Source organism: Pteropus vampyrus, unplaced genomic scaffold (genome assembly GCF_000151845.1).
Source record: "Pteropus vampyrus isolate Shadow unplaced genomic scaffold, Pvam_2.0 Scaffold36, whole genome shotgun sequence".
Classification (NCBI taxonomy): Eukaryota; Metazoa; Chordata; class Mammalia; order Chiroptera; family Pteropodidae; genus Pteropus; species Pteropus vampyrus.
The window spans coordinates 1,391,902-1,403,848 of record NW_011888817.1 but is presented as its reverse complement, the minus strand read 5'-3'; the positions used below and the strand labels follow the sequence as shown (position 1 = coordinate 1,403,848).

General features: G+C 45.2%; 1 protein-coding gene and 1 non-coding gene across 2 annotated transcripts in view; both read left to right on the top strand.

Moving 5' to 3' along the window:
• Positions 1 to 4,637, top strand: part of ECE1 (endothelin converting enzyme 1) — a 58,550-nt gene extending 53,913 nt beyond the window's left edge. Inside the window, exons 17-18 of the mRNA XM_023529394.1 lie at positions 1,233 to 1,439; positions 2,108 to 4,637. Of these exons, the coding sequence (XP_023385162.1) occupies positions 1,233 to 1,439; positions 2,108 to 2,284 (384 nt within the window). The 3' untranslated portion in view covers positions 2,285 to 4,637. The remainder of the gene's footprint in view (positions 1 to 1,232; positions 1,440 to 2,107) is intronic.
• A 5,841-nt stretch (positions 4,638 to 10,478) lies between these two features.
• LOC111738303 lies at positions 10,479 to 10,613 on the top strand. Its single transcript, XR_002779809.1, has one exon. It is a non-coding gene; the product is annotated as a small nucleolar RNA SNORA1 (small nucleolar RNA).
• The last annotated feature ends 1,334 nt before the right edge of the window (positions 10,614 to 11,947 follow it).

Below are 11,947 nucleotides of genomic sequence, written 5' to 3'. Positions count from 1 at the left end.
CCTGAACAAGCAAGCAGATTACAGAAGTGGAAGTTGGCTTTTAGCATATCTTTGCCCAGAACAACACCCTTAATTAACAAGTAAATGGATTACAGAAGCAGACATTGGCCATCTTCATATCATATACAATACACTTCCTAAACCACACACAAGCAAGTAGGACAACTTCTGATATCTAAAGATGTTTCTTCCCGGTAGCTGACTCAGCTAGTTGGCTCACTTGAAAATTTTCCACCCTTAGCAGGGACGACATTTGAATTGAGATCGAAATGATGAGGAGGGGGCAGGGAAAGCTAGGAAAGAAGTGCCGAGGCCAGAAGGTGACACAAGCCTGGCACATTCAAGGACAGGACGGAAGACAGGGCAGAGCGAAGAGAGCACAGGGCCGAGTGGGCGAGGTGAGGCTCGAGGAGAGGCTGGGACCGGAGCAAAGAGCTTGGGTTTCATTCTGGTTACAGTGGGAGTTGCTGCACGGTTTTTAAATAGAGGAATGATATGGTCCAACTTATCCTTTAAAACAGGGATCAGTAAACCTACAGCCAGACGCAGCCCTCAGCCAGTTTTTGTAAATAAAAATTAGGGGTGGGGGGTGCAGCCAAGCCCGTCCATTTCTGTGTTTTCCTTGGCAGCTTTCACCCTATAGTGGTGGAAGGGGGTAGTCGGCAGAGACCGTTTGGCCTCCGAAGCTGAAAATACTTGCTCGCGGAAAGGGTCTGCCAACCCCTCCTTTATAAAGATGACTTAATTACGATGTCGGGAGGGGATTCGAATTGGACCCGTTTGAGTCAAGAAGCCTGGTTAGGAAGCTGTCGTGAGGTTGTCCAGGCAGCAGATAGGCTAGAGCAATGGGAAGTGTGAGAAGTGGTCAGATTGGGGGTGTCTGCTTTGACTGAAAGAGAAGAATCAAAGAAGAGTTCTAGGGTTCGGGCCCAAGTACCCAGGTGGTTGGTGGTACCATTTATTGGGATGGGGAAGGCGTGTATGCGTAACCTATCGTCTGTGCTGTGTTAAGTTGGAGATGTATCTTGGAGGTCCAGCTGGGGCAGTTGAATATACAAATCAGAGAAGAACCTGGGGCTGGAAATATGCATTTGCAAGCCATCGGCATGTAGATGGTGTCTAAGGCCTTAGCTGAATGCACTCGCCTTCAGAATGACCGCAGATAAAGGAGATGGCTCCTCTAGGCTGAGCTGGGCCATCGGAGCTGATGCCCAGACCCCATATCCTGACAGGGAAGTTCTACCCTGTCGAGATCTACCGAGTTCTCCCGTGCTAGCCTCTCCGTCGCCACCCTGCCTGTCCCTTGTCACGGGGGCCCTGAGATCCGTCTTCTCCCCTCCCAGGCCTACCAGAACTGGGTGAAGAAGAATGGGGCCGAGCAGACATTGCCCACCCTGGGTCTCACCAATAACCAGCTCTTCTTCCTGGGGTTCGCGCAGGTGAGTTCGTGGGGAAAATGCCAAACTCAGGCACATTCTGCCATCTTGATGTTTCAGAAGCGCTGACAGCCGAAAGGCAAGTTCCCCTCAACTGAGGACCTCCTAGCTCATTGCACCTCTACCCTGTAAGAAGGCGAGCTTCCTGTCATTAGAGAGATTCAAGGAAGGGCCAAGACTGCATCGGGTAGATGAGAGGACAAGGCGATCACTAAGGCCCCTTCTGGTTCTGGGGCTCTAGAAATTTCTTAAACTCAAGATGCCCCAGGTTGTCCCTTGAGTTGGCATTCAGCATAGAGCCTTCTGTTGGCGCCCAGAGCTACCAGGCCATTAGACAGTTTGTTCTGCCCAAGAAGTGAGTGATCTGGATTCAAGCTGAGATTTTCAACCTGTTTTGGGAGGTGAATCCTTTGTTCAGACGAAATCTAACACAGATGCCTGGGACAGACAGAGATGCTGCTCTGTCTGCAGGAATTCATTGGGAGACCACTGCAGTAGAGGATGCTGGGATGGGGGACACAGGAGCCCACTGTCTCTTCCTTACCCACTTGGCAGACCCTCCTGACTCCCGGGGGTCTCGGAACCAGGTGGGGGGCTATCACGGACAGGGCCAGTCCGGCCTCCTCGGGGCCCCACGGTGACCCAGCTTCTTCCTTGTTGCCCTCACAAAGGTCTGGTGCTCCGTCCGCACGCCTGAGAGCACCCACGAAGGCCTCATCACTGATCCCCACAGCCCCTCCCGCTTCCGGGTCATCGGCTCTGTCTCCAACTCGAAGGAGTTCCCCGAACACTTCCACTGCCCGCCCGGCTCACCCATGAACCCGCGTCACAAATGTGAAGTCTGGTGAGGGGCAAAGCACCAAGGACCACAGTGGACGAGGGTGCGGGGCTGAGGACGAGCCCTCAGGGTGGAACCCACAAGGCTGCCTCCTCCATCCAGTGCCCAGGGTGCCACCCGGCTCCCTTGGCCACCCAGGGCCCCCTACCCCACACTGGAGGGTTTTCAGCGGGAACCGAGCCTGTGATGTGGCTCCTCGGCATAACCCAAGATTCGATCCCCTGCGAAGACCCTGTCATCCCAGCACACGTGTGCCAACTCTAATGGGCTTTTGGGTGTCGGACTGGTTGCTCGCCAGGCCTGGGCCCCCCCAACAGGGGCAGTGGGACGCAGCCCCATGCCCACCTCCAGCGCCAGGTGCACCACAAATACCACTGTGTCACATGCTTTAAAGATATATTTTTGGGGAAACTATTTTTTAAACGTCATGGAATACACTGGAAATCTTCAGGGAGATTATGCATTTAAAACACTTTTTTTTTTTTTTTTTTTTTTAAGGAAAGGATTGGTATATTTATTACGTTCTGTTTTTCTAAATATCCTGTGGACGAGGGAAGCCCCACTGATCGACGCCCTTTCTCTTCCTCACTCGCTGCAAGGTTGGGCTGAGGCAGTGATCCCCAGGCCACTGAGCCGGTCCCCAAATGGATGGCTGCCTCTGTCCTCGAGATATACCATGTCAGCCTCCCTCCATCACCTGGTTCTGGGGTCACCCTGTGCAGAGAGGAAAGGCATGGAGGCCAGCTTGGGGCGGCCCAGCTCCTTGGCACCACCCCTCTTGGTGTGCCCGCCTCTGTCCCCAGAGTCCCAACAGTGGGAACCCCAGCAAAGAAGGTCTGATCCCCAAAGTCACAGTAGGGGACTAATGGCTACAGCAGCACTGTACTAGGACAAGGCCCTCAAACCTAGGCTGGGGTACCCGAGCACCCTGGATCTGCACCACAGGACCTCGGCAAGGCTGAGACCCCCGCCCCCATCAGACTCTCGCCTGTGCCATAGACACCCTCTTTTCATCCCTCCTCTTTTGGCTGCCCCTTGTCTGCCCCGGGGGCCTGTTACTTCTCCGCAACAACAGCCCCACCCCAGCCCCTTCCAGGTCCGCCTTGCCGACCCTCTTCCCCAAGGGAGGAAAAAGAGAAAACAGCTCTCATCTCCCACCGGGCCCAGATACTCCCTCTGAGCACCGTCCTCCAGCCCCTGCCCTGTTCTCTAGTGCCTTAGCTGAGGCGACAGCCCTGGGCACCACCCCAAGGAGACAGCCCCTTGCCCCCAGGGCCCCTTGGCCTCCTCAGCAAAGCCTCCAAGTGTCCTGATTGGAACATAAGGCCATACCTCCTACTCCCAGTGCCCACAGAGCTGCCTGTCACAGCAGCACAGAAGCTCTGACCTAAGGTCAGTAACACCGAAGTCAGGTGTCTGAGTGACCCCTGAACGTGCCCTGGGCCCCCATCCCACCCTCAGCCCTTTGGGTGGAATTAAGACAGTACTTGTAGCTAGATGGACTCCTCTTCTTGGGGATACTCTCAGCCCTGGGAGTCTCTGAGGGGCAGGTGCGTCCAACCCCGTCGGTCTGGCCTGTGGTGTCAGGGGACCAGGAATGTCATAGCCTCCCTGGGGCCACAGTTCAGTAGCTCCTCAGGTGTTGCTGATTGCAGCCTTGCTCTGGTCCTCTGGGGAAACAGGCACTATGACCAGTGTCCAGCGTGGCTCTCCCATCTCAGGGGCCCAGGCCACCCGGCCAGGCCCCTCTCCCACAGGCACTCACCCAGAAAGCCAGGTCCTCCTTGCCTCAGGAGGAGCAGCAGCTCAGCCACTGCCTCACTCACCTTCGGCTCAGCCTGGGAGCTGGAGCAGGGGTGTTGGGTGTGGGTTCCTGATGAGGCCCATGTTCCCTAAAACAGCAGGCCTGTAGCTCTTCAGAGGAAAGGTAGGACGGGGGCCAGACAAGAAGCTAGAGTCGGGAGCCTGCCACACGCACCTTGCCACACTTTCCCAGTCCTGGCGCTCTTGTGCCTACTGTCCCCCACCCTCCTGCCTTCTGGCCTGGCCTATGGAGAGTCACAGCCCTTGAGATGTCAGCACCATGGACTGGGACCTTCCACGAGCCAGAGGGAATTGTAGACAGCACTCACTGCTTTGAGGTGCGGCCGTGGAGGGGTGAGGGGAACGCAGGGAGCAGGGCCCAGCCCAGGAGGAATGGAGAGACCCCCTCCCCTTAAGCCCAGGGAGCCAAAAGGCTGGCTTCTCTGCAGGTACATGGACATGGGCTTTAGAGCTGGGAATCTATTTTTTGTATTATTGTTTGTGCTATTGTAGTTTTTGGTGTGGCAATATTGTAATTGAAATAAAGTACTTGTACTGAGGGTCATGTGACTGAGTGTGTGTTCCCCCTCCCCCAGGGCAGTGAGCCACCATCACTCCCCCCCACCCCCACAGCCCTAGCATCATCAGAACCAGATGCACCTTCTCCCCAGAGCAGAGGCCTTGGATCCTGACAAATGCTAAAAGGTTACTCTCGGTGCCCACGTGGCCACTCTTCCATCATAGATATGATCATGTGAACACCCCCTGCTGGTGAGAATGATGCATGGCACCACCTGGGCCCAAGGAGCCTCTTGGTAAAAATAATTTTCCATTATCTTGGAGCAAAAGATGCTGGCATGGGCATGGGTTTCCAGGCCTCAGATGCTTGGACAGGGCAGGCGGGAGTAGGGAAATTCAAGGAAGAATCTCTGATACACACTCATGCCTGCTCCTGGGTTTTATATATGTTCTTTCCTCCGCCTAAAATACTCTTCCCTGACTTCTCTGCTTGATAAACTCCTACCTATCCTTCGATGCCCAGCTCAGCATTACCCCCTGTAGAAAGAAAGCCCTTGCTGACCTTTAGCCCAGATCCGTCACCAGCTCCCCAGTGCACTTTCTTGGCCCACAGGACCTGGACCCGGCCCAGCCTTCCCCTCACACCCCCCTCTGCACCTTCAGCCTCCTTGCTGTACCTTAAACAGTCCAAGCCTTTTCCTGCCTGTCCTTCAGACTGGAATATTCATACTCACCAGTGAATGAATGCATGAATATATGAACTTTTTTTTAAGCTTCTATGTATTGCATGCCTATTGTAAATCAAGCTGTGTGCCGTGCCTCTTTGGATGCAATCTTATGAGGTGTTTATAACCCAGATCACAGGGGAAATAGTGGCAGAGCTGGGTTCTGAACTCTCAGCCAGGCAGTTAGCAAGGAGTTGCTTTGGAAAATGTGAGAGGCTACTAAGGAACAGTGATGGCTGGCGGATTTCTCTGTCTCACCTTCTGTCTCTGTCTGTCTGTCTCTCTCACACACACACACATACACACGCATACAGAGACTGAAGGTGCAGAAAGGCAATGTCATTTCCTTTCCTGCAGAGGTGCAACTTCCGGGTTTCTAATTACCAAGTGAACAGGCTCCTTCTTCCCGGCTCTGAGACCACCCCCCACCTCCCTTCCCCTCCTCCTCTTCCTTCCTCTTTAGCAATAGATCCTCCCCCCACCACAACTCAACACATGCCCCGCTCCCCAAGCAGGAATTTCAACCCCAGCCTGGCCCTTTAGGGGTTTATCCTGAAGTTGGGGAATGGAAACGCCTGCAAGATGCAACTTGAGAACCACTGGGAAATGTGTGCGGCCAATAATAATTGTACAAGCAAAAGAGCTCAGCAGAGGCTGTCTGAAAGGGCTGAGGAACTGCAGAAGGGAGGGATTAGAGAAGGTACTACACTGAAGAATCTGGTACACTAATAACCCAATGAGAAATGGATGGGACCTTTACAAAGAAAACTAACACTTTACTGAAGAATATTAAAGAAGACCTAAATAAATGCAGATGAATAATACCCTGATCGTGGATGGAAAGGTTCAATGTAATAAAAGATGTAGATTTTTCTCTCATATTAGCGTATAATTTCAGAATACTCTCGACCAAAATTTCAAGTTAATTTTTCATGGAACTCGATAAGCCGATTCACGTGGGAGAGAAAATACACAATAGCTAAGACAGTTTTGAAAAAGAACATGAGGGATCTGGTCTTATCAAAATAAATAAAGCTATAGTGAATAACATAGTGTGCTACTGACATAAGAATAGAAAAACTGAACAACTGGAATAGATCAGAGGGCCAGAAACAATCCTCGTATATGTGGGAATTCCTGTAGGAAAAAGGAAGCCCTTTAAATCAGCTGAGAAATGGTGAACCGTTTAGTAAGCGGTGTTAGGATATCCACTTGAGAAAAAAATCATCTAGATCCTGCCTTCCTCACACAATTCTCACATACACTGTTCATTATAATAAATTCCACATACGTTAGGGAACTAAACATATGAAAACCATAAAAGTCTTAAACTATAACAGAATGTGTTTATAACTTTGGATAGGCAAAGCTGCCTGTAAAGACAAAAGAAAAAACATAAAGGAAAAGACTAGTATATTTGACAACCTCAAAACTTAATCCTTTTTTAAAGAAGATACAATAAGTAAAATTAAAAAACAAGCGACAGATTGGGAGAAAAAATTGCAAGATACATAGCTAATGATCTAGAATATATTTAAACAACTCATAAGAAAAAAAAAAAAAAAAACCCATCCAGGTGAAAAAGAGCAAAATATTTAAACCAACCACCCAGAGCAGAGAAAATACAAAAAGATGAAAGAAAAATTTTGAAAAGATGATCTCACTAATAATATGAGCAATGCATTTAAAACTACAATGACGTTAACATTTTTCATTCAGATTGGCAAAAACAATGAAATTTGATATTAAGTGTCGGTGAGGATGTAGGGACCTCTGTACTGTTTGTTACCCACTATGATGGCCAATGTGATAGCGTTCATTCTAAGTAAAGGGCATTTAATTTACCCGGACTTCCAAGCTGAAAGGGCAAAGATGGCTCCCTAATTTCGAATCTCCCTGGGACTCACCCTCCCCGCAAAAGCATGTAAATCAACAAAGAGAGGAAATAAAACCACACATAAACCTCAAATTCCCCGAAGTAGAGAAATCATCCAAATTCCAACGGAACTCCCACCACATGCAGCTGCAAGCCCGTGGGCACAGAAAATGTCAAAAGAAGAGGTTTAAGAGACATTGTGAAAACTAGTGGAGGGGCGTGGCGATCTTAGATGGGCACGACCATCATCACTCCCAGGACGTCCAACACCAAATGCCAAAATACTGAACACAGTCGGAGCATAATAGCCACGAGCACACCAGCAGCAGGAAAGAGCCTTGGAGAAGCATTGCTTCTTGGGAGAATCAGTTTTATACAGTAGGGGAGAGTTACCTCCCCGCCCGAACCCCCATTTGTAGATGTGGTAATGAAGAGAAAGAAGAGATTAAGAAAAGAAAATTAAGAATCCTAAAAAGGAAACGAGAAATAAGAAAAAGTAACTTCCGGCTTCCCTCCTCCACACCTTTCATGAAGGACAGTAAGACGGACAGCAGAGGGCGCACTTGCATGAGGAGTCCCGTCCGTGAGTGTACAGGACTGGAAAACGATGGGTAAATCACATGCATTCAAAACTACTGTTGGAAAGGAAAAGAAATGCAAATCAAAGATTTTTCATAGAGACAGAAAACAGAAGTTCAACTGATAAAATTTTCTTAAAATCGAGCATAAAGCTGAAGAAAACTTAATACCACACTCCAAATTGAATCAAATATCCTCAAATAAGCATTTGGGGATATAGAGAAACACCTCAAATCCGAAACACAAAACTAACAACAGAAAAACATTAAAAAAAAAAAAAAGGAAAAAATGAAACAAAAATTGATCTCAGAGAAGAAAATTAGAAAGCCATATCATAAAAATTAAAAGATGCCCAAGGAAGAATAGATTCAAATAAAAATTTAATAAAAGACATTGAAGAAAAGCAGAAAAAACAACCAAGAGAGTGAAAATTAGATAAAGAAGTAAAAATGGTCAGAGAGGAAGTGATTGAAATGGAAGATAGACAAAGAGCTGACATTTAAAACTGTAATCCAAGAAGACTTTCCAAAAATAAGAGATCTGGATCTACACATCGAAAGGACTCACTATGTAAACCTGACACTGATTCATCAGCTCTAAGAAATATCCTACTAAAGCCATTAGACTTTAAAGATAGGAAATCCCCAAGGCCTCCAGGCAAAAATATGAAATAATAACTTTTAAAGGCATCAGAATTAGACTGATATCAGACTTTTAAACAATAGCATACATTTTATGAGGTACCAGAATAGTCAAATTCATAGAGACAGAAAACAGAGGTGACCAGGTGCTGGAAGCGGGGGAAAAGAGGAGTTATTGTTTAATGGGTGCAGAGTTTTTGTTCGAGATGATGAAAACATTTTGGGTATAGATAGTGGTGGTAGAGACACAACATTTTGAAAGCATTTAATGCCACTGATTGTACATTCATGAATGATTAAAATGATAAATATTATATATATTTCAACACAAAAATATAATTAACATACAAACCAAGGCAATAGTGCAGGAGTATTCTCAAAAAACTCGTGGAAGCAATCCAAGGATGTTATATTGAACTGAACCGTCTTACAAATATCAAAACTACAAAAAGAAACAGTTTGAAATGTGCAAGAACTCAGGGAATATAGTACACACGTGCCTTTCCTGAAGAATCTACTATAGAATGAGCCTCATCGGAGAGATGAACTCTTTAAAAAAGAACTGTTAGTGAGCATTTCATACATTTCAATTGTAGAGCAGAGATTAAAACAAGGTTGGGGCAAGGCATAAACATATATTCTGAAAAAGCAAAACAAATGCAACTAAAAAATGGTAGGAAGCGAAAGGAGATAGAGATTATTGACTATCGAGTGATGGGAACAAAAGATACCATTCAAAACTAACAGACTAGATAGTAAAAAGTTAAGAAAAAATAGGATTAAGGGCATTATAAAATATTAATACAAAGATAACAAAATATCAGAACAAAAATACAGACCTTCCTAAATACCAATTAATTTAAAATGAGCAAAGAGGATACATCAAATAGAGAAACTATAAATATAATCTACCATTTCTTCCATTTCTCTTTGCACCTCTTGTATTTTACATTTTAGATAGAGAATTGATATGGAATTTGGTGCGTATTCATAACTAATGATCAGAGCCATTCACAAACCACTCCCAGCCAACTTGACAAAAAATAAGTAAAGATGTAAAAATATAAACAAAATAATCAGTTAGCTAGTTCTTTTGGATACGTATTGCTATGGATGAATTGTGTCTCCCCGCAAACGTCATACGTTGAAGTCCTAACCTCCAGTGTGAATGGTATTTGGATAGGGGGTCATTGGGAAGTATTAGATAATAAGGGTGGGCCCCTCATGATGGCATTAGTGCCCTTATAAGAAGAGGTCAGGTGAGCACATGGCAAGAGGGTGACCACCTACCTACAAGCCATGAGAAGAAGCCTCAGAATGAAACCTTGACCTCGGACATCCCAGTCTCCAGAACCATGAGAAATACATTTCTGTTGTTCGAGCCACTCCATTTATGGTATTTTGTTATGGCAGCCTGAGCAGACTAATACAAATATCAAACACTACACCTTAATAATAGAGAATATATCTTTTTCTTAAGCATACTTTGACCATTCCCAAAAATTGAAGGTGTATTTAGACATGAAGAGACATCAGTAGATTTTATAATGTAAAATCTCTTATCAAATAAAATAAAAATAGTCATTAAAAACAAAACAAAAGAAGCTAAAAGTTCACTCCATTCTTAGGCGAGAAGGGAAATACACACAGAAATCACAAAATTTCTGAAAAATAATGATATTTTAAAATTACATATCAGAATCTACGGTGTACATTGAGAGCCATAGTGAGAGGATTCACAGCCTTAAATACTAACACCAATAAAATGAGAGAATTAAAATCAGTGAATTGTTCTCAATTCAGAAAGCTAGAAAAATAATCCAAAAGAAAGCACAAGAAAAGAAATAATAAAGGTAAAAGTAGAAATTGGTGCTGTAGAATACAGAAAGTCACCAGTTAAAGTTAATATATCAAAACCCTAGCTTTTTGCAAATACAGTACCAAAAAAATAGACAAAACCTTGAATTGAATCGAGCAAAAAATGAGGCTGAAATATACAGAATAAGTAATGACAAGGGAAAACAACTATTGATAGAGAGGAAAGTCTTAAAAATCATTATAAGCCTCATTATAGATGAAAATGGGCACTGTTCTTCACGGTGTCCAGAAATAATTAATGTGGCTACATTGAGACAGAGGTTATGTTTCCATCACAGTAAGTTTATTGCAGTGATGACAATGAGACCTGTAACATTTTTTTAAAAATAAAAATAAAAATAAAAATCATTATAGACTACTTTGCATGTCTATGCAAATACATTTTTGAAACCTGGGTTTTAAAAATGTTGCCAAAACTGACTTGATTGTGTTTATAATAATCCAGTATCATTCTGCAAGATTCACCTATTTTCTGCACAGGCCAAATAGGCAAGTTGAATGAAGATGTGATGGGAATCACCACTCCAGCATCTCTCAAGACCTTGACAATGGCAGTAACGACTGCAGTCCCTCTGGGAATATGGTATCGTTTTCGGTTTACTAATTTTGTAGGTTCTAGTGGTTTCTATTTGGCCTTTCACACCGTAAAACAGCCCTTGCTCCCTAGGTCAGGGAACCACCGTGGGGGTCCTGACAGGTGCTAAAATGTCTATTCCAATTACCCATTCCAGAACTGGGGTGTAGCCCCCAGATGGATTTGCACCCCCGCTGGGCATGCTGTGAATGGGATCTGAGCTAAAACTCCATTGATCACCTGACTGCCCTAAGCCCCTACTTTGACTGGACATTTTGGGTCTCCAGGAATTAGTATCACTTCAGAATCAGTATCCAATAATCCTTGGAAAGTCTATTTCTTTTTCCCTAATCCACAGTCACTCTGGTAAGCAACCATTAGTCCCCTGGGGGAAGACTGGGAGAAAGACTAACAGAGACATTTTGGGGTAATCTAGCAGAGTCCTCTCCCAAGGGGATCCCACCTCACCTTCATTCAAGGGTTTTTGGGCCCCTGGGTCTGTAAACTGGAACAAGTCTAGGAATTAATTGAGAGGCCATGACTCTCTGTTTTTGTGATTCAAGACAGACTTCTGTTCACTCAACCTAGAACTCTTATACAGATTAAGACTTTTTCTTTTTGAAGGACACTATGATCAACTAGCCAATGAGTACATCTCCGTAAGTCAGACTATTCTGACTGCTGCTTCGCCTCCGCTGTCAATCCTGCTATTGGAGCATAAAAGCAGCCATAGACAATATGTAAATGAAAGAGCATATTTTAGTAACATTTCTATTATGGACCTTGAAATTTGAATTTTATATAATTTTCATGTGTCACGAAATCTGACTCTTCTTTTGATTATTTTTAGCCATGTAAAAATGTAAAAAACATTCCTAGCTTGTAAGTTGAACAAAAAACAGCATTGGGGCAGATTTGCCCACAGGCATAGTTTGCCAATCCTTGCCTTGGGGGTTACAATATACATCTTTAATTAATCTCAATCTGATTTCAAATAATAGCATGCTACTCCACATATAGGAAAAGAACCTCACAGCAGTATATTCACAATTTCTCCTTCCCACCTTTTGTGTATTAT